The sequence below is a fragment of the Letharia columbiana genome, assembly GCF_014066305.1.
Source record: "Letharia columbiana isolate WasteWater2 chromosome Unknown Sc0000011_s2, whole genome shotgun sequence".
NCBI classification, from domain to species: Eukaryota; Fungi; Ascomycota; class Lecanoromycetes; order Lecanorales; family Parmeliaceae; genus Letharia; species Letharia columbiana.
In genome coordinates, this window is record NW_023501049.1 from 981,210 (window position 1) to 1,006,342 (window position 25,133).

General features: G+C 50.9%; 11 protein-coding genes across 11 annotated transcripts; 7 read left to right on the forward strand and 4 right to left on the reverse strand.

The window, feature by feature from the left end:
* HO173_004467 (uncharacterized protein) lies at positions 1-1,256 on the forward strand (the record flags this gene model as incomplete). Its single annotated transcript, XM_037306391.1, has 4 exons — positions 1-555; positions 610-788; positions 839-974; positions 1,026-1,256. The coding sequence occupies 4 exons, from the start codon at positions 1-3 to the stop codon at positions 1,254-1,256; spliced, it is 1,101 nt and encodes a 366-aa protein (XP_037166901.1).
* Positions 1,257-2,348: 1,092 nt separating this feature from the next.
* Positions 2,349-4,129, forward strand: HO173_004468 (uncharacterized protein; the record flags this gene model as incomplete). The annotated part of the gene is made up of 2 exons (XM_037306392.1): positions 2,349-3,725; positions 3,809-4,129. 2 exons carry the CDS (start codon positions 2,349-2,351, stop codon positions 4,127-4,129), a joined length of 1,698 nt encoding a protein of 565 aa, XP_037166902.1.
* Positions 4,130-4,641: 512 nt separating this feature from the next.
* On the reverse strand, positions 4,642-6,937 carry HO173_004469 (uncharacterized protein; the record flags this gene model as incomplete). The annotated part of the gene is made up of 3 exons (XM_037306393.1): positions 4,642-4,660; positions 4,729-6,772; positions 6,853-6,937. The coding sequence occupies 3 exons, from the start codon at positions 6,935-6,937 to the stop codon at positions 4,642-4,644; spliced, it is 2,148 nt and encodes a 715-aa protein (XP_037166903.1).
* A 1,270-nt stretch (positions 6,938-8,207) lies between these two features.
* HO173_004470 (uncharacterized protein) lies at positions 8,208-9,065 on the forward strand (the record flags this gene model as incomplete). Its single annotated transcript, XM_037306394.1, has 1 exon — positions 8,208-9,065. The coding sequence occupies one exon, from the start codon at positions 8,208-8,210 to the stop codon at positions 9,063-9,065; it is 858 nt and encodes a 285-aa protein (XP_037166904.1).
* A 1,446-nt stretch (positions 9,066-10,511) lies between these two features.
* Positions 10,512-11,877, forward strand: HO173_004471 (uncharacterized protein; the record flags this gene model as incomplete). The annotated part of the gene is made up of 2 exons (XM_037306395.1): positions 10,512-10,974; positions 11,027-11,877. 2 exons carry the CDS (start codon positions 10,512-10,514, stop codon positions 11,875-11,877), a joined length of 1,314 nt encoding a protein of 437 aa, XP_037166905.1.
* A 1,195-nt stretch (positions 11,878-13,072) lies between these two features.
* On the reverse strand, positions 13,073-13,790 carry HO173_004472 (uncharacterized protein; the record flags this gene model as incomplete). The annotated part of the gene is made up of 2 exons (XM_037306396.1): positions 13,073-13,339; positions 13,425-13,790. 2 exons carry the CDS (start codon positions 13,788-13,790, stop codon positions 13,073-13,075), a joined length of 633 nt encoding a protein of 210 aa, XP_037166906.1.
* A 561-nt stretch (positions 13,791-14,351) lies between these two features.
* Positions 14,352-16,169, reverse strand: HO173_004473 (uncharacterized protein; the record flags this gene model as incomplete). The annotated part of the gene is made up of 2 exons (XM_037306397.1): positions 14,352-16,078; positions 16,127-16,169. 2 exons carry the CDS (start codon positions 16,167-16,169, stop codon positions 14,352-14,354), a joined length of 1,770 nt encoding a protein of 589 aa, XP_037166907.1.
* Positions 16,170-16,412: 243 nt separating this feature from the next.
* HO173_004474 (uncharacterized protein) lies at positions 16,413-17,510 on the forward strand (the record flags this gene model as incomplete). Its single annotated transcript, XM_037306398.1, has 2 exons — positions 16,413-16,445; positions 16,533-17,510. 2 exons carry the CDS (start codon positions 16,413-16,415, stop codon positions 17,508-17,510), a joined length of 1,011 nt encoding a protein of 336 aa, XP_037166908.1.
* Positions 17,511-17,682: 172 nt separating this feature from the next.
* Positions 17,683-19,956, reverse strand: HO173_004475 (uncharacterized protein; the record flags this gene model as incomplete). Its single annotated transcript, XM_037306399.1, has 8 exons — positions 17,683-17,927; positions 17,996-18,322; positions 18,408-18,587; positions 18,637-18,973; positions 19,025-19,303; positions 19,358-19,370; positions 19,434-19,533; positions 19,689-19,956. 8 exons carry the CDS (start codon positions 19,954-19,956, stop codon positions 17,683-17,685), a joined length of 1,749 nt encoding a protein of 582 aa, XP_037166909.1.
* Positions 19,957-21,306: 1,350 nt separating this feature from the next.
* On the forward strand, positions 21,307-22,253 carry HO173_004476 (uncharacterized protein; the record flags this gene model as incomplete). Its single annotated transcript, XM_037306400.1, has 2 exons — positions 21,307-21,650; positions 21,704-22,253. The coding sequence occupies 2 exons, from the start codon at positions 21,307-21,309 to the stop codon at positions 22,251-22,253; spliced, it is 894 nt and encodes a 297-aa protein (XP_037166910.1).
* A 1,706-nt stretch (positions 22,254-23,959) lies between these two features.
* On the forward strand, positions 23,960-24,481 carry HO173_004477 (uncharacterized protein; the record flags this gene model as incomplete). The annotated part of the gene is made up of 1 exon (XM_037306401.1): positions 23,960-24,481. The coding sequence occupies one exon, from the start codon at positions 23,960-23,962 to the stop codon at positions 24,479-24,481; it is 522 nt and encodes a 173-aa protein (XP_037166911.1).
* Between the last annotated feature and the right edge of the window lie 652 nt (positions 24,482-25,133).

Below are 25,133 nucleotides of genomic sequence, written 5' to 3' on the forward strand. Positions count from 1 at the left end.
ATGAGTATGAGCAGAGACCCCCTTCTGGGAGATTTCTCTTTCGAGAAAAGCGACAAGATATGCTACGAGCCTTCTACAGACTCGACCGATAGAAAGACTCAAGACTATCTGATTTATTTCTTGCCGGGTAACCCAGGCTTGATTCAATACTACCAACCTTTCTTGTCTAGACTGAATACTCTGCTCTCCAGCTCCTCTACGACCGAGTCTTCTAGATTTCACATTTGTGGCCATACCCTTAGGGGCTTCGAGTCTGCTCAGGATGGCAAGAAAACCAAAGCCCCCAGATACCCGCTTGGACTCGAGCAACAAATCGAATCCCAGGAGCAACTTCTTTACAATCACATAAAGTCTCACCGGGAACGTACTGGTAACAATCCCAAGGTCATACTCATGGGTCATTCCGTCGGATGTTACATACTCCTTGAGCTTATTCAACAACATCGAGGAAAGATTGAAGGAGAAGGTGAAGAAGACTTTGATCTCATTGGCGGAATCTTGCTGTTTCCTACCATCACGCATATCGCGAAATCGCCTTTGGGAATGGTATTCGGTGTAGGTAGTTTTGACCCTCTACCAGGCTTGCAGCTAAATTTCGCTTCGAACCAGAAAATCCTCCAATTACCGTACTTTCCAGAAATCGTCGGCACCATCGCGAAAGCTCTGTCGTCGCTGGTCCCGGAGAGCTTCCTCCACAGGCTTGTCAAGCTAGTGACCAGATTTCCCGAGTACGCAGCAACAACCACTACCTCGTTCATCAAAAGCCCGATGGGTGTTAGACAAGCACTGCAAGTGTTCTCCCTCCAGAACCATTGATCCCAGCTAACAGGTTCTCCAGGCATCTTGCCAAGGATGAAATGACAAAAATCACAGACGATCAATGGGACGAAGAAGTCTGGGGGGCTGCAACAAGTAAAGGGACGAACAACCGCGACACGGCAAATTCGAACCTTACTTTTTACTGGGGGAAAAAGGTATATTCATTCACGGACAGCGATACCTAATCAATTCTGACATAACGTCAGGACAGGTGGGTAGCCACCCATACCAGAGATGCTTTGATAGCAGCTCGGGGCCACTTATCAAACAGTCAGACTGAGTCTGGATCGGAATACTGGAAACCAGTCATGATGGTCGACAATGAAGGAATGCCTCACGATTTCTGCACGACTTTACGCAACAGCCATAGCGTAGCCGGCAAAGTCAAGGGCTGGGTAGATGGCATCATTGAAGCTCATAGCAAGGAGATTTCCTAAACCACGAAACACCGAAGCCTTTGGCAGGCCGAAGCTCCATGCAATGCATGGTGGAAACGAATCTGCAATTCTGGCTCGAGCAAATGAGTCCATTCCCCTCAACACGCTGTTCCACCAAAGGCAACTCCAAGCTTACGCCCAGATCTCTTGGCGGCGAAGCCAAATCAAATCCTTCCCGAAGGAGTCATATTTTAGAAGGGCGGAAACCGAATCCGCTGTTGCTGCCCGCTTTCCATTTCCCAATCCCTCACCAACGTGTACCGTGTGGTCTGATTCCGATATCCGAACTCCGAGTTCCAAAGGCAAGAATGGACCAGCATATCAACAAGGGCCCGGTGCTCGGCTCTCATTGCCTGTGCTGTAAAGGTCCCCTGTGATTCGAATCACTACTCCTTTATAGGCAACAATTATGATTGGAGGAACAATTGAGTCTTGACATGAGCTTCACCGCTCTATGTGGAAAGCTACGAGATGTGTAGAGGCGGCGAGTGGGTCGTTCCTACAGATGATCCAGAGCAGGGAGAATGGTGCAATTGATGCGGCAGCGGCTGGCGACGGCTCGCTATGGAGTCGACCCATGGCGATTATGGATTTCAGTAATCATAATGACTCACTTGTGTTGGTTGGATTTGTAAGCATTGGCTGCTTTGTGCTCTCAAGAAGAGGTGTAGAAGGGCAAGAAAGTGGGAAAACGTGGCTTTGAAGCGATATCGGACGCCAAGAAACAGGCTTATCATGGCGCTAGCTTAATGTGTATTGGCGTTTAGACCTCCTCTACATCATTGAACTGCAACATGCCAACAAGCAGCGTTTTCAATCATCATATCAATTATTGATGTGACTCAGAATGTTGGGCATTGGCCCCATTACATATCATCCCAACTCCAAGCACGTCAGCTTTATAAGTAATATACAATGTCTCCAATTGACCAAACTTCTTCCCCATAGATACGATTTGAAAAGAAGGAAAACTCCAATCCCACCAGCTTCCAATCGTGCCAGTCAAGCTTCGTGATACCCCTCCAAACCGTTGACCAATCCACCAATTCTCTTCCAGTCGCGGTCCCACCCCATCTCTACTTCTCAGCTGTCATGCACCCCGAGATTACCATGTTCATGGAACAACGAAGGGGCTCATTGGCCAGGATGAAGAAGTTGGTCGTGACGCCCAAGCCAGTCATCGAGGTCACTCTCACAGACGACCAGAAAGACGCATTCGTGCCTCAATATACATCCTTGGATGAGATAAAAGGACAAGTCTCCATCACTGCTTCATGTGATACGAGCTTTGACGACATCTACATTACTTTCGAGGGTTCTACCCGCACTTTCGTTGAGAAAATTGCTACTACGTCCCCCACAAACGGCAGGACTGAAGCTTTTCACAACTTCGTCCGTCTAGTCCAACCTATGGATCCCTCAGCGTTTCCCGACCCTCGAGTCATTGAAGCGGGAAAGACCTACAAATTCCCCTTCACCTTCGTCGTTCCAGACACCTTACTGCCACAATCGTGTACTCACCCCAAGAATCCCAGATTTCCAGAAGGCGGTCATATGGCACCTCCTCCAAGCTTAGGTGATCCACTGGTTGCAAGTATGGGAAAGTCACTTATGGACGATATGGCACCGGACATGGGTACAATCGCGTACTCAGTTAGAGGTCGGATAACCAGTGGTCGGGCGGCAAGTGGGAAGCACAAGACCATGGCAGAGGGGTCAAAGAAGCTTCGAATCATACCAGCTATGGAGGAACAACCACCCCTTGATGTGATAGTGGAGGGTGATGACCGCTACGACTATAAGATGCGACGGGAGAAGAACATCAAAAAGGGCACATTCAAAGGGAAACTAGGCCGTGTCGTGGTCCAGTCGGCACAGCCACAAAGCCTCAGATTGCCATACTCCAAGGGGCCTGATGCCGACTGCAGTCCCACTACAATGGCGACCGTGAACGTGCGATTTGACCCAATCGAGGAATCTTCCCCTCCGCCAGGCTTGAACACGCTCCAAGCGAAGCTAAAAGTGGCGACTTTCTTCACCAGCGTTCCCATGGATGAGATACCTACAAAGTCTAGCGACTTCCACTACAGCAGTGTCCGCGGAATATTTGTCGAAACTTTGAACCTTTCTTCTCGCTGTCTCTCGAACATTGAGTGGCAAAGGCACACCTCCTCGACATCCAACCTTCTCAGTCGTCGAAATTCCGGGATACCAAACCCTTCCGAGGCCTATAACGGCGGGTCCTTCTACACAGCTAAGGTCGTTGTACCGGTCTCACTCCCTAAGGGCAACAAAGTCTTCGTCCCCTCCTTCAACTCTTGCCTCGTGTCCAGGATCTACGCCCTCGACTTGTACCTCTCCATCAATACTCCGAATGCTACAGTCACAGATCCAACACTCCACCTCAAGCTACCAATACAAGTGTCGTCCGAAGGAAACCCTAATGCAAAACCCACAATCTCCGCAGAGGTATTGTTCAATCCCTCCTATGAACGTCTCACACCAGATTGTTGGCCCGTAGATTATGCGCTGATATCCGTTACTCCCCATAGGAACACGCCGCAATCGCCGCAAGGGAGGCAAACGCCTACTTCGATCCTCGCAGCGTAGCCCCCCCAAGCCCAGAGTATACCGAACACGCGCGGCTAGACGCACCTCCAAACCGCGCAATGGCGGGAAACATAGGTGACAGTCCCCAATATAGCGTGCGGACAAGCGGCGCGCAACCAAGGTTTCAGTCATTGAGCTTCGAGGGAGAGGAAGCGGCGCTGGCGCTGGCGCCGCCACCGGAGTACGCCCACATCGGAGGCAGGAATAGGCAGAGGGTCACGAGCAACGTCCCGAGTCCGTTGGGGTCGCCCAGGTTGATATAGGTGCGTTGGAAGGGGAAAGGAATCCCACGGAGAAGCTTGCGCAGGAGTGGAAAGAACTTATTGAAGAATTTTTATCAGGAAGGGATAAAGGGCACGGATTTGGTACCGGTGGCACGGCGTTTGGGTTCGCGTCCCTGTTTGTTACATGATACCCACGGCTTTTTAACCATGATGGATGTCTATCGTATCGGATATTAGGCAGGTCGATGAGGCTAACTTTTCAGCTAATCTGATGTTCGAAACTCGCAGTAGGATGGGTCACTGCCCCTTGATTCATTGGCTCGGTGTTTTGTCCTTTAGTTCCTTGATACGGTGGGGTTTATCGGTGTTTCTGGGAGATATCCTGTCAAGTGCATAGCGTTGGAAGATTGAGATATCCACGCTATGGGTATTATATAATCATGTGAAGCAATGCTTGAAGCCCATCATTTTTTACGCCGAAAAATGCTGCCCATCATCTACAACGCCCGCAGTGTCCAAACGCCTCGGTCGAAAACAAGATTAGAGGTCCGTCAATCAGCTTTGATTGCCCTGCGTCAGTGATTAGTGTTGAATTGAGTAGAGTCGAGTTGATAAGTGGGTCTGGGAGGCAAGCTTACCCATAGATTCTTCTCACAAACGCGTAAGCCGTTAGAAATCCCACCGTCCCTGTCAATAAGCCATAGACAGCACAAGCCAGGAAGCTGTAACTGAAGAACAGCATCCCTGAGATGAATCCCTGGATATGCAGTTTCGTCCAATAGAACCAAACGCAATACATGAAGATCCAGACCGCCGAGCCAGACCCTATGAAGACGGACTGCCACCACCAATGGTAATTCTCCGCACACAGTTGTATGTATGTCGCTACAATGGTGACCTCAACCACAGTGACTATGCAGACGAGCGAGACTACGCTGAGGAAACCAAAGACGTAGTAGTATCCGCTCTTATCTTGCCATATGCTGCGGAAGACGAAGAGCAATTCGATGAAGATGACGGCGAAAGGTATCAGGCCCGCGAGCAAGATGCTGTAGATGCTTCGGGTGTACCATGGCTGCTCTGGTACTTGGCGAGCAATACTATGTGTCTTGGTGGGGTGTTCGTAAGAATTGCTCCCGTGATAACCGAACCAGCTACCGCAATAGACAAGGGGGAGCTGGATGAGAAGCCAGAGAGCGATGAGACCAACTAGTGTGCCAAAAGGGAGTGCGGTGCTGGAAGCCTGGGCCCAGACAAAGAGGTTGAGGATGAAGATTGTGGAGAAGAGAAGGCCGGGGAAGAGGAGGGCTGTCATGAGAGTATTCCGGCGCCAGTCCTTTCCATTGAACGTCTTGTAAATTCGTCCGGAGAAATAGCCGGAGAATAAGCCGGCAAAGACGAAGAGACCCATGCCAACGCTGACGAAGCCGCCGCGAAAGCTGGGGTTGAGGATCCCGAGGGTGCTGAGAATGAGGAGACCGGTGGTCATGAAGACAAGCTGGGTGCCTGAACCTATCAAGGGGGCTAGGAAGCCGGCATAGCTAGGAGCGCGGAAGACGTCACCGTGAAGGAGCTTCCAGCCTGTGATGTCTTCAACGAACTCTTCGTCCGAGGATGTGTCATGATCGAGATCTGGGTCAGTCTTCTGATCAAGTAAGCCATTTGACTTCTCCCGTGGTGATCGGTTGCCGGTCCTTGGCTTCTTCGCTTTGGGCTTGATCTTGCCATCCTCTAAACCTCCGTCCTTAGCACTCCTTCTCCCGTCTCCAGCCACGGTCTTTGCGAGGATCATTACCACGACAGCGGTGAGAAGCCCACAGATCACTAGCGAGTTGATGATGGCCAGCCAATGGATGCTGGTGCTCTCCTCTTGGTTGTTGAAGTATAAGTCCCACCTCTTTGACCATTCGATTCTATCATCCTCGCGGAAATAGACGGCGTAGGAGTATGGTATTGTGATCGTGGAGCCGTCATCAACATCATCGTCCGCGGGTAGATACGATGAGTGAGGATATTGGCTAGCCAGATGGGTATTGTTGGGCGCAATGTAAAGCTCCATGCCGTCTGTGTCGCCATGAACGTCTTGTGGGCAGCCAGTGTTGTCTCTATGGCCTGCCTCGATACTCTTCGTGTACACTTCGAACCCCACAATGACCTTGCCGTCATTTTCGCCGGCCCGTCCTGGCGCCTTTCGCCATCGAAGAACGAGAGTAAGATGATTGTTGATGAAGTATCGGGGCTTCCCAGTGACAGACGAGTAATCCTTGTAACCCATTTTGAAACCTGCTGCGTAATACTTGTGGGTCTTGTCGACTGTGACGAAGCTCGTAGCCCCTGGGAGGTTGTCCACAATCCATTCGGCCACATATCCATCCTCAACCAATTCCTGTGCCCTCTTTATGCCTCGCCGATCGACCTGTCGACTGCAAAGATATTGACATTCGGTATCCTGGCCCATAAAGAGGTCGTAGTCCGAAGTCATAATCCGATCCCCACGAAGCACCTCCCCAATGTTAAGGGAGACGCTTCGGCCACTGGCATAGCCGCCATGCTTCTGGCCCGTTGGTGGGCAAACGAATGGAAGATCGTAGTAAGCGTATTGCAATTGGGTGTTGTCCGAGTAGACCTTGTTGACCTCCAACGGAATGGTTTCATTGTCCACGTAGCTCTTTATTGACCATCCTATAAGACTTCCAATCAGCACTTACACAGTGTTTGAAAAAAAAGGCATGTCCAAATATGAATTTGGACCCTGTTCTTACCTGGTATGTAGAATGCCCGTGCAGAGGTTATGGCGCCAAAAAGCGCCAGAAGCCTGCTAGACACGATCCGAAAGTCGGCGTGCATCTTGTGAGTAAGGGTGTCGATTAAGGGTCCAAGGGTGTCATAGGACGAGGCATCAAACGAGTGAAGACGGAGATGATTTCGCTGTCGCTGACGCACAAGATGCTCTTCTTTGTGGTCTGCTTGCCCCCGGGCGTCTGAGCTTCGGCAGGAGTCGGTAGAGGGGGCTTTCGCGTGGGGGGGGGGCTTCCTGACGGCAAGAACAACAAGACAAACAGTGATCTCTTAACGAGTGAAAATGGCACGTAGTACCAAATGGATTCAACGAATGTAGAATATGATTATTATGAGAGTACTGTATGGAGTATTCAAGTTGAAAAGAAATACCTACTGTAGTTGGATTGAAGGGCGAAGGACAGAAAATACATGTAGAGTACACAGTAAAGTACTAGGGATTACGCACCTTCCTATATTGGCGATAGCTTGCCGTTAATCTAGTGTGGATCCCTCCATCTTAAGTTCTTAAGTTACTGACGCGTCGTCTTGGCTTACACTAAACAATGGCAACGGGCGACGGTGCCGGCAAATCCTGGATAAACCATTCCTCGACTCTACGAATAGCGTATGAGAATTGTACTAGGTATAGCAGACACTGAGGTTTGCTTGTGGGTTGCTAAGATGCATAGACGAAATGAAGCTATTGCGATAAGAATCCTTGATCTACCAGCAGGGATTCGGCTTGGTACGTTCTGTCATAACTACGTCTTCAAAATACTTCCTTTGCAAGCCATGTCCCTCCAATCGTGTCAATCCGATATAACTATGTCACCGTCGGAGTGGGCGTAGTCCTGTGAGAGTCATTATTGAAGGGGAGCAGGAGCGAGAATTGACACGCTTCATTGGCTACTGGCCAACAGGGTCTGCCATAGTTTGACTGACACATCCTTTTGTCCTGGTCCTGATGTGCATGATTGTTGGAATTTCCCTTGCCCTTTCCGTGGCGAGCAGACATAGCAGCCATTGTTCTATGTTCCATCGCACTTTGATCTCGTACAAAGCCCTTTGGCTACTGTCCTCTGTTTGCACCATGCAATTGTTCCACAATGAAAGGGAAGTAAGAAAGAATAATGGTCTTCCTTTCAACGATGTGTCTATTCACTCTCAATGCGATTGTAGGGTGCGTCTATATATTGCATGATCAGCGCCGGCAACTTCGCAATCTCATCTTCCTCGCAAGCCTAGGGAACGAAGCAACATTCTCCAGCCCTACGGAACAAGGTAAGTGGCTCGCAATCAACAAGAACGTTGGAGAAAGAACGAAGGTCTTGCAGCAATGTCTATACCAGAGCCGCTCAACCCCAACATCCCCAACGCCCGCAGACTCGCTCGCAAATTCACGCCTCACACTCCATTCCATCATCCGCATCTGGACCCAAATGTGCCCCAAGAAAACCTCCACCTGGTACCGGCGGCGCTGTTCCCAGGAAGGAACCTCAACTGGGAACTGCCGCGACCAGCAGTGACGAATCTCCATGTCATGCTCAAATTCACAAATGAACCCGACAAGGCTCAAAAGGAGTTTCATGATAAGATACCGCAGATAAATGACGTTTTAGGGCTGTGGAGTGAACTGAAGGGAGCCAGCCCGACAACGACCGGCGAAGCGCAACTTCGTGCGCAAATATCTGTTGCTGAGGACCAAGGTTGGACTTCTACAGAGGAGGGCGAAGGAACCACCTTTCATCTTGTCAGTAACCTTGATACGCCTGGACGAGCCGACGTCATCTATCTCACTGATGCTGTGGAAGACAGTGGGGAACACGCTGAAGATTTAAGCGTCCCGTTTAATCTCAGAACAATGGAATGGTTGGGCTTCGATGGTTCTTACGTCCATTTGGAGGATTCGAAGCCGAAGATGGCTGCCTTTCCAATAGGGCAGGGCTCCGACTCGGATGAGCAAAGCATGAGGAACAGCACTCCGTCCAATCTCAGGGTCACCGAGTGGCTAGAAGATGAGCAGTACACTGATCTTCCCACTGAGGCCTACAGCTCGGAACCTGGTTCTGATGCTGGAAAAACCTCGAGGGAAACAGGAACCTACGAAAATTTCTGGATCAAACATGACCCTTCCGGACCCGAATTGGCGCTGAATACCGATGAGGGTGAATCGAATGGCAACACATCTCTGTAGGCATGGCCTCAGAGCATGGGTGTCATGCCTGGAAACTCCAGCTGGTAAGCTGCCATGCTTTTCCAGGCTATTTCCCCAATCGAGATGCCAGAATTAGCATATCCCGAGCTTCGGTCCAGCGATTTGCCCAAGGTCAGTAATTTTTGCTCCAGAGTTTCTACTTAATTAGTTAGCAGAATAGAAGAATTTTCTTCCTTTGATCCACCTGATACCAAGCTTGGAAAGCAAGAGTAGTAATCGCATGAGCTTTGATTTTTCTCCACCTGACGAGATCGTATCAAAGAGAGTCAACTCTCGGAGCGCACGAGTTCTCCCAGAATTTTCCCTTGTGTAAGCAGGCGTGATGGAGGATGCCTGAAAAAGATATTGAGAAAACTATGTAAATACTTAACATCGCGTTCTCAACGATTGCGTCAACAAATCGTATTCCATTCATTGTAGCCAAGTCGTAGTCAGATGGATGCGATGATGACAAAGACATCGAGGTTTACCTTACTCATATCTTAATGCATTGTAGCCTAGACATGGTCAAACAGTTGCGATGATGACAAAGATACCCATCGGGTGTTTAAAGGAAATGAGGTTCGGAGACAACCTTTATTTATCCCTTCATGAGGGGAGAAAATTGGTCTTTATGGATGGGACAAGGCACAGTTTGCTCTGCCGTCGCAGTGTTTCACGAATAAACAAAGTTTTGTTGGTGGTTGTGTTGTTTGTGTGGAAAACAATCAACGTGACATGGCCCTAGAGCGAATATGGTAAGCGTCAAGGGAAAGCGCCGCACAATATCCTTTTATCTTGTTGGCTCGCACGTTTTTAACGACATCTGTACCATCTGTTGACCGCAGCAGAGACACTACTCGGCAATGCCCACCATGGCCACTTGGTCACGGCCACCTTACTGTTCAGAGAAGACGTGCTTTACGAGCTACATACGAGACCCTGCCACCTTGCCCTTATCCGTAGAGTGCTACCGTGTTATTCGAGAGGCTTCCACCCAACCAGTGGTGTCGAATGGGGGGTAACAGCTCAGGACTACTCAGCAATACTCTTCATCACTGAAGGGGCAAAGCTGACCAACATGTACCACCATGGCACCAAGCGAAGAGCTGACTATGCTGACGTTTTGTGGCCCTCGTCAACTGTGGCTCGTACTACCGACGATTACAACGGCGGGCCTACCGCAAATACGGCCTGTGAGCCGGTCCAACATTCAAACTGCTAACCCATAGTCCTGCTTAATTTCTCATGTTGTATCAATATAATAGCATTTACTTTCTTCTGTCTTTCATTTCAGTTCTATTCATTGACCTATTTCATCCCTCCGAGCCTCTCTTAGCCGTTTCCTTTCCTCCCTCAGTGACCAAATTACATTCGTTTGCGCTCTGGGCTATCTCAGTCGCTTTCACTCATTTACTTCCTCTTCTCATACTAATTTGCTTCAGTATGCGCTCTTCAGCAATACTCGTTGCGGCTTTGGTGGGAGTTGCTTCGGCTGGCATGCCCAAATGGCCTCTTCAGTGGTCGAAAACCGCCAGCGGTGGCTACGGAGGAGGTGTAGGTTCTACAGGCAAACCGCATCTTGGTCCTGGGCCTGTCTCCGAGATGCCTCATACGGGAGGTAGCTTCCCAACTACTTATCCGAAAGATCATCATCCAAAGAAGGAACATCACAATTCGGGTGGCATGTTCCCATCAGGAGGTAGCTCCCCAACTACTTATCCGAAAGATCATCATCCAAAGAAGGAACATCACAGTTCGGGTGGCATGTTCCCGTCAGGCGGCCCGACGCAACACCGTCCTGAGAAGCACCACCATAAGCCTACTGGCAGCGGCGTTGGGCCAACTGGCCCGCCTCTGACATCGGGTCCTCTCACCACAACGATTACCAAGACTTCGGACGTGACTAGTAAGACATTCATCGGTCAAGTCCTATTGACTAGGACTAACATTCACAACAGGCACAATGACTTCCACACTCTACGACACTACCACCCTGACTTCTACAATCACTAAATACGTGCCCTGCTCGAGCCCAATCGCCACAGTCGGAACGTCCACCTATTACTCGACCTCTTTGACAACAACCTACTCCATTACTACCGTCACTCGGACTAGTACTACATACGAAGTCATCTGTCCGTCCACCACCGGTCCAGGCGTCGGCGGACCCGCACCTACAGATAGCGCAGGCTCAGGCTCCGGCTCAGGCTCAGGCTCCGGCTCAGGTTCTGGCAGTGGCTCTGGCAGTGGCTCTGGCAGTGGCTCTGGCAGTGGCTCGGGCTCGGGCTCGGGTTCAGGCACGGCATACGGCGCAATGCCCAGCCTGGGCGGCAGTGGATCAAAAGGTTATACCGGCGTTCCAGGCGGCCCGTCGAACGGCTGCCCGGCAGTCCAGACCGTCACCTCAACAGTCCAAGTCACAGTCACCGTCACCTCCACCGCTGGCGCAGGAGGAGCAGGAGGATCCGTACCTCAATCCACCAGCGGCTCCGGATCTGGCGCTCCTCCTCCACCACCACCAAACGGCCCCTTCTCGACGCAATCTGGCGCAGCTCCTTTCCCACTTCCCGGCGGACCTGGCTCGGTGAACCCATTCCCCAGCGGCACGGGCGCTCCAAGCGCCCACCTACCACCAAACGGGGCAGGAACTTCTAGCGGGGGGTATGCTAAGAAAACGGGGTGGGCGAAGATGAACCCATTCCCCAGCGGCACGGGCGCTCCAAGCGCCCACCTACCACCAAACGGGGCAGGAACTTCTAGCGGGGGGTATGCTAAGAAAACGGGGTGGGCGAAGATGGGTGGCTATTGATGATCAAAGCATTGAAGAATCATTTGCGTAGAGCTGGCGTTTCAATGGAGCCTTTCTATACCGCTTTCGAGCGATGATGCGTTCCGAATCTAATTCTATAGAAGCAAGAGGGTGAGATTATTTGGGGAGGCGGCTTGTCGATTTTGATATATCCAATTCACACTCAACGATCTCGCACAAATCTCATCCTCCGTCGTCCCTGTCTGTGTATGTACGTTATTTCAATTCCTCTCAAAAAAACGATCTCGGCCGTGTCTGTCTCCCAACCAACCAACCAACAATTCACACCGTCGACGGAATTCCCCCTTCCCTTGCCGCCCGCAGATCTCATCCACTCACTCGCTCGCTCCTGCGAGGCAAGGCAAAGCATCAACGCCCCATCCCACGTGACCGAAGATAGGCTCATCGACTCAGGCCTGCCCGAAACATCTCTGCGTCGACTATTGATTGAAATTCAGTCTTGTAACAACGACATTATGAGTCGGGTCATTTTCCAGATTTGGATGTTGCACGGGTTCTTTTTCGTAAGATTACCTGTTGTTGTTGTTGTTGTTGTTGTTGGATGTTGGAATCCGTCCGGTACAACATATACGTATGTATGTATATAACCGAGAGAAAAACCGACAAGTAAATTAAGCTGTTGTGAGCGGGGAGATTGGACGGCTTGCTTCAACGGAGAGGCATGGATACCTACATGCTCTTACAGATCAAGGGGCAGGCGCCTGGCTGGAGTAGGTGTAGAACCGGACGTCCCGATTAGAATTGCCTGGAGGAACGGCATCGTTGAGTTTCCACTGAGCTTCTGTTGTCCTGACGATGATGGACGGGGTGCTCGTGCCCTGTTGGTGCATGACGGACGCATTGATCGATTCGTGCCACCATTTTTCAGTACTGATGATGATTTTCATCGAGGGAGGAGGAGGGTATGAGTGCTAAAGTGCGAGACGTCACGCCTAAGGTAGGTACCGATAAGGTGAATTCGAAGCTTGCATTGCGTTATTAGCTACTGTGTGATTATTCTGACTTGTTTTGGATTGGAAATGCGTCTTTGATGGCCCCCCTCCAGGGGTTTAATGAACGACGACGCCTGTTGACAACCAGAAACCCCACAGCGTCTCAGAAACCAAGGTGACGTCTTCTATCCGGGTACGAGAACGCAAATAATCTCTCTTCGAGGAGATGTTCAAATCATCGTTTAATCGAATAACATTAGTCTCTTCACGTAGATGCTCACATACCTCTTTTCAATCATCAGAGCCACTTCCACATCGACCTCAGCTTTTCGTCGGTCCCCTAGCTTGTCTTCTTCTCTCAAGCTTTGCATTGGATGCAAGGTCCTGCTTGCGTGGTGCATCGTCTGGTCCAACACCCATGAACCATTATTGATGCTTGAATCCAAGCAGAGGCCGGTTAGCCTCTTTCTCAACAGCCTGTCCCAGCTCCATCCACAGAGGCCCATGACCTTTGACGCCCCCAGTCAGCAAACGGGTCCGTGTGCACTGACAATTCATTCACACATTTACAGGCGAAAATGAAGGTTACCACACGTGTGTCATCTCGTGTAATAACCCGACCAGGAAGTGTTGAATTGTGAGCTCGGTCCAGGTCGTGTTACTGTCCGGTCTTACTACGACTATGAGCGTGTGGCCCTCTCGGTCGGGATCCACATCTGTCTTGCCGTAATGGCGAGACTGGGATCGCCGATCGATCAAAATGACAGTCATCCAGCATCGCAGCGCGCCACCAAAAAAGTGATCGTCGAATAGCTGAAAGAAGAAGTCCAGATCGAGGTCCTTGGCATCCAGCGTCACTTGCATCGTGTGAACCCACTGGCGCCAGCGCTCTGGAGCTTCCGTCTGTATCGCTGCGTATCCTCTCTGACCGGCTTGTTCTTTCTGGGTAAAGAACTCCATGAAACCACCGACTTAGCTCTGGCATGTGTAAGAGCTATGCTGGAGGCGTTGCTCAGAGCCTTGTGTGACGCGAATGTCCTTGAAGTCGAGGTGTCTGCTCTGCATAAACAGCAGAGGGCCTTGTGCTGCCTTACAGCACCACTTGCACTTTCCACATGCTTTGAGTGCTGTTTTCTCGCTGTCCATGCTGTTGAAGGAATGGTAATGTGAGGTGCAGTCGAGCATCCAAATCGACCATGGGCGGGCAAGAGAGTGTTGATTTCCGAGCAAAGACATTGTGTTAACTACAGTGAGGTATCGTTCACAGCCTTGAAGACGGCTTTGAGTCTCATTGAAATAACAACCCGTAGACGAGAACAAAGAAGCATAATCGCAAGCCTGGGCAGGAGATGAAGCTCGACCAGCGAAAGGGAAATGGATTGGCAAAACTTTTGTGAAGTGTAAATATTAAACATATCGTAATCTTGTATCTAAAAAAATCATCTATTGAGCATTGTTAGCTCATATGCCAGAAGGCTGGTAATAGAACCCTTGCGACTCGGTTGAGGACTATACCAAGCTCTAACCTCCCAATCCCAGTCCTCTCATAAATCTGGCCTCGTCGGCCTGCCTCTCCAATGCTCTTCTCATCATCTTCCCATAATCCCTCTCATCAACACTCTCTCCATCAGAACTTCCGTCCGGAGTGCAAGTCCCGTCTTTATCCACGCCGAAACAAAACCTCGGCTTGTCCTTGAAGCCTAGTATCCCGACCTTGTCTCCGGTCCACACGCACACCTCGCTCCTCGCTCCAGTGCCGACAGGAAGCAGTTTCCGCGCTACGTCGCCTTCGTTGGGATCGGCATTGAAGATGCCGCTTCGTGCGCTCACGGGATTGAAGAATTTGTTCACCGCATTGATGTTCCACCTGCGGACTAGAGTTGACCCGTCACGCTCAACCCACTTGAGCTGGCCATCGCTGTCGGAGAATAGGAGACGAGCACCGTGAGGTGTGAGACTGAGGAGTTTGCTGCGGGAGGCTGAGGTACGATTTCGTGCCGGTTCAAGGCTCTTATCACTCGGTGAGACAATGGATGCAGATTCAAGAGGATAGAGTTCCAGAGAGCCTTTCCCGTTATATTCGCCTGCTGCTGCCAAAGTGGGGTGGTTGGGGGTAGGCAACGAGGCTATAGAGCAGAGGCGAGCACCCGAATGGATGGCGGAGGTCAAGTTTGGGAAGTAACGGCGATCGTAGTTTAGAATGCTTGGAAAGCGGCCAGCGACGTAAATTGCGGAGGACGGGTTGATGTGCAGGATTGAAAGGGGGGAGGGATGGAAGAGGGTTGCGTAGTCAGTCTGCGGAGGGTCGCCAGAGCTTAGGCGGTGGAAGTCGGTTGTGCTGTATCGAAGGTCGCGGGATACATTCGAGTTAGTGTCGACACGATCACTGATCCACGAGCTTGGACGGCCTCCATTGTTGCTCAAACGCGAGTCATGAAGGTGGAGAGAGAGGCTCGTGCCGACAGTCAACGGTATGGGATGAGCGGCTTCTGAAAGGGCAGTGATAGAGAAAGGATAGCGGTCGTAGGAGGAGATTTGGAGGGTCGTTAGGTCGACCTCGTTCAGCCCAGATTGGACGGCAAAGTATGCTTTATTGCGGGCTGTGTCAACGCTCACGCATTCGACGACACCAGTGCTTGTCATTTTGGCTCTTGACATTGTCGGGTCCTGCGATGTGCTGCCATCAGGTCCATTGACTGAGAGTAAACCAGGTTTGCTGCGTGCCATGATCCGGCCAATTCGGGAATCAGGAGGTGCATCCTCGCGACCAATATTCCAAACGCATACACTTCCGTCATCTAATGGGGAGACCACCATACTTTCGTCGTGATCTTTGAATATGCCCAAGCCCCTCGTCTCCAACTTCTCTCTCAACCCGTGCTGCTCGCTGAAGGGTTGCTCCAGCCAGCTCATAGACAACGGTGCGTGTCTAGCTATGTATTCACCATACCAATCGACCTCCTCATCCGGATACGTAGGGTCCCAACTAGCCATGCCTCGCGACGTAGCTGCCTCCGCTTTCTGGGAGGCATTGCTGTTGCCTGAACGAGCGACGGCTCTCTGCAACTCGAAGACTCGAGGTTCTTGAATGGGAATCGGTGGGCCGTAGAGGAAATCTCGACGTCGGCGACCAGCAATTGAGGAAGAGTCGTCTAAGCAAAACCTCTTCCATAGCTCGTTATCTCGAGTAATCTTAAAGAGGTGCTTTGACACTAGGTGGAGGAGGATGATGTCGCGTGCTTCGAGGACTGTCGTCCGTTAGCTACAGGTATGCTTGCCAGAAAAGATGTTCGTACAAGAAGCAGTGTGGAGAAGCAGCTCCGCAGGAAGCCTCTCCATACTCACAGTTGATCAGAGAAACTCGATAGAAGAATAGGGATTCGCAGCGTGGACTCGATGCTGACAGCTGAGACGAGATGCCTCGGCCCGTCCGCCCCGCTCTCGAATCTGTTGATGGTAGGGAGGACGGTACAGTAGAATAAACGTTCGACAATAATGGCTTCATGACTTGACTGTTACTGCTTCCGATTTGAATTATTCCTTTGTTCATGTTCATACCATTGTGACACTCACTATTTCAAAATGCGTGCAATCCAAGTCAAAGAATACCTCAAGGTGTGCGCCGCTCTCGCATCCATCGTCACAACCGCCATTGTTATTCACTCCTCCACCACGATTACTCTTCGTTAACCCTACCCCCAGGGCCCTCAAGACCTCACCGTGTCCTCCCTCCCCAACCCCACACCATCCGCAGACCAATACCTAATCGCCATCCACGCAACCGCCACCAATTTCTTCGACCTCCTCCAAATCCGAGGCAAATACCAACACCAACCCCCATTTCCATGGATCTCAGGTAGCGAATTTTCCGGTGTCGTCCTCTCCGTCCCTTCCTCGAATCCATCCCCAGCTTTCAAAAAAGGAGACAGAGTCTTCGGTGCCGCACAAGGCGGATATTCCACACATGTCTGCGCAGCGGAGACGGCACTGAGGCCTGTGCCAAAGGGATGGGGGTTCGTCGACGCGGCAGGCCTGATGGTGACGGCGCCGACGAGTTACGGTGCCCTGGTCACAAGAGCTGGCGTGAAGAAGGGTGACTACGTCCTCATACACGCAGCGGCCGGTGGAGTAGGCCTAGCGGCTGTTCAAGTAGCCAAAGCATTCGGAGCGACAGTGATAGCGACAGCGGGTTCGGCGCGGAAATTAGAAGTCGCGAAGGGGTTCGGGGCAGATTATGCAATTGATTATAATACGAAGGGGTGGGAGGAGGAGGTTAAGAAATTGACGCCGAGGGGGAGAGGTGTGGACATCGTTTATGATCCTGTGGGGATGGTCAACACGAGCTTGAAGTGTACGGCTTGGAATGGGCGGATCTTGGTCATTGGGTTTGCGGCAGGGGATATTGAGAAGGTAGCTATGAATAGGGTGTTGTTGAAGAATGTCAGTTTGGTGGGGCTGCACTGGGGGATGTATACGAGGGAAGAACCAGAGACAGTTGAGGAGGTTTGGAGAGGCCTGTTTCGCTTGATGGATGAGGGTAAATTCAGGGGAACCGTATATTCGGATCGGATATTTTCTGGGCTGGAGAGTGTAGGTGAGGCGTTAGGGATGCTTGGACGAAGAGAGACCTGGGGGAAGGTCGTCGTCTCTGTACCTCAAGATGGGCAGAGTAAGCTGTAGGGATTCAATATTTCCGTAATGCTGAGACTGGGGATCTGAATTCTGGGTTGCACACGGCTTCCTTCTGTCCCATAACGTTGAAGTATGGATATCGCCGACAATCGACATATTTATATGATGATCCGAACGACCGTTCCTTCAGACCTCCTCTCGAAAATACGCAGAGCGTCAACTAGAGACTCTGCTTTCCCCTGGTCTCAATTGGGAAGCAACACATGGCGATGAAAGCAACAAGAATCAACGACCCGGACGCATAAATGGGTGCATTCGGATTCACTTTCCCAGCGTGGACTGCGACAATGGGCGCACATAGACCCGTGAGCCGGTTGAAGAAAGATGCGATTCCAGTCCCTGTGCCTCGATTGGGGGCCGGAAAGACCTCGGGCGTATAAGCATACAGCACGCCGTACATTATGTCTATCTCAAAGTTAGTATTCTTTTCACCTTCACTGTGAATGTGGTAGTCGGAGAATGATGAAACGTACTTTGGAAAAAGGCTTCAAGACTGCTGAAGGTAAGCTGGTAATTCGAATCATCACTGATTGTGAAGCAAAACAGGAGGATTCCGGTGATCAGCGTGGCGATTGCAATGGTGTACTTGCGGCCGATATATTTGACGTCGACCGTGTAGGCCGCAATTATCGACCCTGGGACACCAACGATCGAGGTGATAGCGTAGTTGCGGTATACAATGCTGTTCGGCGTAGGTGCTGTATTCGCTTTCCCAGTGTTCTGGAAATACTGTGGGAGAAAGGCATTGAAAAGAGGGTATCCCATTCCAATCGTTGCCCAGCAAATCCAGATGAGGCATGCTGCAATTTCACATTAGCCATATCTTCTCCAGGCTAGGGGTGCAAGACCAGGCAAACGATCCGTATAAATTGGACTGGTACGTACTCATGACTCCCAGACGCCTGGTTGCGAAAAGAGGCGCGATCCTGTCTTTCGAGAACTTGCCGAGAGTTCGCTTCACGATATCTGCACGGGAGAGCTTGGTGTTGTCAAGCACTGCCGGATCACCGCCAATGGCATTCAGGACTTCGACCGATAGCCAAGTCTTACGCTTGTTCTTATAGGCTATTTTTTTTAGCCCAGATCTACGGTAAGGTGGATGAATGTGTCTGACCTATCCCATGAACCGTTGCAACTGCCTCAGCCTGACGACCCTGCGCCAGGAGGTATTTGGGCGATTCGAAGAGATGAAAGAAGAAGAATCGAACCATAAACATCGAAAAGATGATAGCCCCAACCGTGATGTTGAGATATCTCCAGCCCCAGTTGTTAGCTTTAGCGCAACATGGCGGAGCCGAGACGTCACAAGAGTCGAGGTCCGGACTACACGTATAATTTGAGAGGAACCCCCAGGCGATGAGTGAGCCAAGCAGTTGGCCAAGTGGCCACCACACAGACAAGAGAGTCAGTAAGCTCTGGGACGCGCTTGGCAGAAATTCCAGAAAGAGTGCCTAGTAGAAGATCAGCGCTATCACCAAATCGTCGACAGAAATTGGGCGTACTCCGTCGACAGGCAGATTCCCACCAACCCCAAATCCCAGTGCCGCATAGAGTCCGCAGGTGCCGACCCAGCTTGGACCGCCACCGACTGCAAGGCCAAATACACCAGCGAGAAACAGGGTCGTGTTGAACGCTAAGCGTCGACCCAGGAGGTCCGCCCCAATGCCCCAAAAAGAAGCCCCTAGGCATAGTCCTACAAATGTGGCGCAGGTGGTGTATCGGACGTTGTTGGAGCTCACGCCAAACTCAGATGTCAATGATGGTAAAGTAAGTGCAACCACCTACCTGATGAGTTAATTCGCAGTCTCAAGGCTATTCTGGTGCTCGGAGCGTACCTGAAGCACCAGGCTATGTACGCGTGTGGTCAGTTTACGTCTCAGACCCTCAATCTTCGGCGGGATCTGAACTTACTTGTCTGCTAACCATCCAAACCCGCAGAGGACGAACAGTTGCCATTGATATGGTCCCATTCCGATATCCATGATGGCCTTGTTAATGACTTTTGACTTTCCTGTTGCCTGTCAGAGTCCATGCAACTGTGCTTAAGGGCTCCTCTAGAGGCCCATCAAGGTGGCGCAGCAGAGTTCGGGGCATAGCAAGGAGGAGCACGTACGATCATAAGCGGTATCATGGCCGGAAGCCGCAATATCTATGGGCTCAGATTACCAGCTGTCTGCATAATGTAGAATGCCCATTTCCCTAGCGTACCCAGGTCTACTTCTGCCCGAAGACCCTCCACGGTATTTGCACTGTATTTACCGCCAACGCTGGCTTCACCCTCCTTATCATTTACAGGGCTATCCGAGGAAATGCCCAGCTTTTCGTTGTGGTCTGCAACCACAGAGGGGTATCGCGTTGCGTGTGCCAATGGTACAAAAACATCAGGGAAATCGCGGACATGATGCTTCTGAAACGGGTTCATAAAAACAGGCATTTCGGCGACGTCGCAGCCCAGTTGACCGGATGGACTGCTGTACAAATTCTGGGTTTCAGAGATATGCTTCGATTCGATCTTGGCCTCAGAAGATGCAGTATCGTCCAAAGCACGGGTTTATAGGTTTTGAGGATGTGTTATTGCAGTCATTTACTTGTTCACGAATAGAGCATGACACAACTGAATTGGCGTTTCTCGAGCTGCATTGGCTGCTAAATACACAAACGTCTGATTTCTGCTGTAGGCAAAGTGTATCCGAGTACAATAATGCTGGGTATGCTCGAAACACGTACAACGAGTACTGCTGAAGATAATGGAGTGAGCCATTTATGAGAAAGACGACTTGCATTAGTAGGGCTGACACATGTCTCGAGGGTCGCTCCTCACGGGCTCAATATTAATTGCGCAGTTTGATTCGATAGAGGGGCTTGGGCTTGACAAAACCCCACGTCTCGAAAAGCCGTTGGAGTATTCAGACCCTTACTAAAGGATTTCTTCTCGCTAAACCATGAGTGGGAAGGTGAGACCAAAGACGTGCATCATATCCCGCTCAAAGCTCCACCACTCATTGCCAAGACTCCAGGTGCATCAGGTGATGTCGGAACGGTCAGCGCGCGGTTGTCGAAAGGGCATGCTGGTGCGAATGAAGTCGTTGCGGTTATCTTCTGACTACTGCACGACCTTCACATCCACCGATAACGTTGAAGCAAGTTTGAGACCAGGTCTAAGGACAGCGTTGAGAAAGCAGCATCATCAATTACTGGTCGAAGAGTGGCAGGGAACCATTCAATAGACTGCCGGCTGTGCTTTGAGAGCATCCATGATACAATTGTCCTGTATACTGCCTCATCCTGCCCTCGAGTCGCCTTGGCGGAGTACACGCAAAGGAATGTATCCATACGAGGCCAGCGTTATCCCTTGCTGGCACTCCGTTGGATACACGGGGCTGCAAGGAAGCCTAATATATGTCCCAGTGATGCGCAAGTGAGACATGAAAGACGCCCAATACACAACCAAAGAGAAGTGTGCGCAAATGTGCGCAATGCGAGCCAGTCGCATGGGAACATTTATCTCTGTGAGTGATTGATAGTGCTTAGTCAGTAGAGTACTCAGCCCTGTCTTGAATCGCCGGCTCTTCCTAATCATTGAATCGTCATCTTAGCGTTTTGTCTGAAAGGCAAACGTTATATGAATGGCTACCTGCATTGAGGCAAACAATCTTTAAACGAAAGCAGACACATTCGAAACACTCTTAGATTCATCACCGTTCAGATAAGAAATCCGAGCGGAAAAGAAACCGCAGTTGTCGCATCGAACACACCACACTGTCAACATCTGCTACAAATTACGATGAAGTTCTTACCAATAACAGCGACGGCTCTGGCAGGAGTCTCGATTGCCTTATCATTCTCAATACGATCTACGCCCCACTCCCAAGGAGCTGTCTCACGCCGTGAGCCAGACCCAGAACTGCTCCCTGCGCCACTGAATGAACGCTTCGATGAAGACCTTCCAAACTATCTTGAAAAGAGAAGAGGTGGTGGGGGGTCGAGTGGTGGCGGACATTCATCATCATCAGGCTCGTCGGGTTCGTCCTCAGGGAGCTCTGGTAGCTCCTCTGGGTCATCAGGAGGAGCCAAATCTGGGAGCAGCGGTAGCAGTAGTAGCGCAAGTGGCTCTCGTGGGACCACCAGGTGAGTGGGTTCGCAATGTCAGATAGAACACATTAGTACTGATACTACTACAGCTCTTCCTCCTCGGTGAGTCCCTCGTACGGTGGCGGCAGGTACTATGCTGGCGGTGCCACATCATCGTACAGGTCTGGAGGAAGATCACCAGGCGGTATCCTACCCTTCGCTTTGGCCGGAGCAGCGCTCGGATTCTTCCCTGGTCTCTGGCTCTACGGAGCATATGAATACCCCTACAGCCATGACTACAATTTCCACAACCGCACCAACTCTTCGGAGCCCCAAGGTCAGAACGAGACCCTTCCTGTTACTTGCCTGTGCCAGATGTACAGCGCCTGCGGATGTGACAATAACTCAAACACGACCTATTTGGATTCGCTCGTGGGAAACGGGAGCGCTGCGGATGAAAACAGCACACTGATTCACGTTGGGAATGTAAATGGCACCAAAACACTGATCATCAATGGAACTCTTCCGAACGGCACGAACGGCACGGATGACACCAGTTCGTCTTCCACAACCAGTGGTGCTGCAAGGCGAAATCTGCTTGAGTACTCGGGTTTCTGGCTCGTTGGTGTTATTGTGGGAGCTACTGTCTGGCTGCTATGAGGAGGTCAGGCGAAGAAGAGACGCTCTCTAAAGGGCCGGGCTTGAGATGCCCCACGAGGCTGGAGTTGGGAATGATTTGGACTCTCATGGATGGTTCTGACGACTAGTATAAGGCGCTGGAGGCTTTTGTCCTTAAGGTACCTGATCAAAGTGCTAGGAGCCTGGGTAACAGATTGCCTTGATAGGTATATTCTGTCGTGAAATCATTGAATAGTTGCACAGATCTATGATTGGAAAGATTCCGTGATTGAGATAGTACTGCTGACACCATGGACCTATCATATCGCTTCAAATGCATGACATCGTGATTACGTGGGAGTATGGATATTGCCGGCCTCGCGAGCAACGGCCGTACTCTGAGTGGCAATTTTAGCAAGCCTATTTCGTCTATGTCGCCGCCAATAGGAAACCGGCAAGCGTTTTCATCCATGCGAGCCATGCATTTGACCTCCTCTTCACATTTCTGCAGATTTGTCGCTGCCCGCTGCAACGGGCCTGTTTCGAGTCTGCCCTCTGCACTCCATGCCTAGGCGTAGCATCATGCACCATGCAGCCACCCACTTTCCTCCTGACCCCCCGTTTCTGCCGTTTCAGGATCTGTACGCTCGTTTCGCTTCGAGGCTAGCCAAAAATCGATGGATGGGAGAAAAGTCAGAAGGCGTGGACGCTACCGAATTATTGCTCCGCTCTTTTGAGCTACTTTTTTTAGTCGGCTGGGAGATCAGCCTTTTTTCCACGCCATGACCTGCCCATCCTAGAGGAATTGAGCCGAGGCGAAAGGGTCCATTGTACTTTGTTGGTCTCACCGACCGACGACGGTGAGGCTGGTTCCACAGAGATGAATTGAGAGAGTATTGAGCTGTAACTGACTCCGTACAAACTTAGACATGTTCGAATGGCTGGGAAAGATGGAGAAGACTGGCCGGGCTTATCCTCCGGCAACACCACCACAAGTGTATAGCGCTGACGACTCGTATCCTGAAAATCCATCAAGCTTTGCCCGTCTCAGCGTAGGGTAGATCTTCCAGCCCGGCACTAATCTTCAAAGACTTCTGTAGACTCTGTGATGGCCATGTAGCCAGGGTATAATATCCAATCAAATGTGAAAGCGAGAGCCAAAAGCGGGGTGTTTGGCGATTGCCTGGGGCGAAATGGTGAAATGCACCACAGGGATGGTGAGCTCTCATAGTAGGCTACCTCCTAGGCAGTGTTCAGGGGCAACACCAGCGGACCAGCAATTATTTTCTACCAGCCTTTTGCGCCCTTTGGAAAGGTTAGATATCCGAGATATGCTAAATTTGTCTTTTTTACTTTGCTTCTTCTGGTTGGTGGAGAGTGAAGGTTTTGGGGGGGGTGGGCTTGCATTAATTGGGGGAGGTTGGGTGCTAAAATCCTTGGTCGTGGCAGGAATCTCCCAGTGCAACCAATCTCGACCCGTGGGAGACTAGCAGCTTTTTTCCGTGCCGCCGATTTCATAGATAAACAGCTCACATTCCTCGCCTTTTTTCCTTTTCGATTCCTCCTAATCACATCACACTCATACCCAAACCAAAAGTCTTCTTCACATTTCACTCACTTTTCATCAACATCCAAACAATCACAGTCGCTTCGGATCTATCTACGATCAGTACAGTCGCTTTCAAGTCAATACTACTCGCATATCCTCCATACTCCAAACCTCAAAAATAATACCATCATCCCTCGCAATGCCTTCCATCCAGAAAATCGTCCTCGCTCTGGCCTTCGTTGCCACCACCTTTGCCGCTCAGATTGCCGACGGTCAGCTCCAGCAGCCCACATCTGTGGTGACCCCAGCCGTCGTCAACCAGATCACCGACGGCCAGCTCCAACAGGCGACATCCACCCCTGTTGCCGTCGTCGCTCCCGCCATCAAGCAAATTAACGACGGTCAGCTCCAGCAAGCCACCTCCACCTCTACCCCTGTTGCCGTTGTCACTCCCGCCATCAAGCAAATCAACGACGGTCAGCTCCAGCAAGCCACCTCTACCTCCGTTGCCGTTGTCACTCCCGCCGTCAAGCAAATCACCGACGGTCAACTCCAGCAAGTCGCCTCGGCCAGCGTGTCCCCAAGCGCTACCGCCAACGGTACCCTCACCACACCATCTCCTTCGGCTGCTACTTTCCACGGTGCTGCTTCTCTCATGAGCTACAGCATGGAGCTAGTGACCGTCGCCATCGGTGCCGCTGCCGTCTTGGCCATGCTGTAAGAGATTCCTTCGGTCAACACAGTCATCAGCAACAGGCAAGATCACGGCGTGGGGAAGTGAGGGGATGGATGTGGAAAGCGTTCCGATTTTCTTTCTTGATGCATATCGGTTGGAAAAGAAGTTACGATTAATGGGGAGGCGAGGCATTCGATTCATGTAATTAGGCATCACAGGAGCATTATTGGCATGGCAGTCCTTCAACAATAATTCGCGCCCGAAAATCCTCGGCATGACTACTGCGCACATCCAGCATTGAGCATAGGATAGATTAATAAGATCAAGTACCAACTCTCGCTTCCACTCCCTCTTTCCACCTGCATCATTCGAGCCCGTATCTAATCCCTCATTCCGTCTGGATCCCTCGAGCTCCTCATTCCATCTCCACCGTTCGAGCTTTTCCGTTAGTGTTTCGTAGGATCCTTCAACCGTACTGAATCCCTTTCATCCTTCGCCTCTCCAAGATCCATCCAACACTCGCCGTCTCCACCGTCGCTTCATCCCCATCACCCTCGGATCCCGATTTCCCACTTCCAAGAGCTCGACGACCACGCCGGAGACCTCCGATAGCGCCTGGTGGACCCCACATTTAGCCATTACGCGATGGAAAATCCACTGGCCGTGCTAGTAGTCAATAGCCAGCGCGAAATGGCTC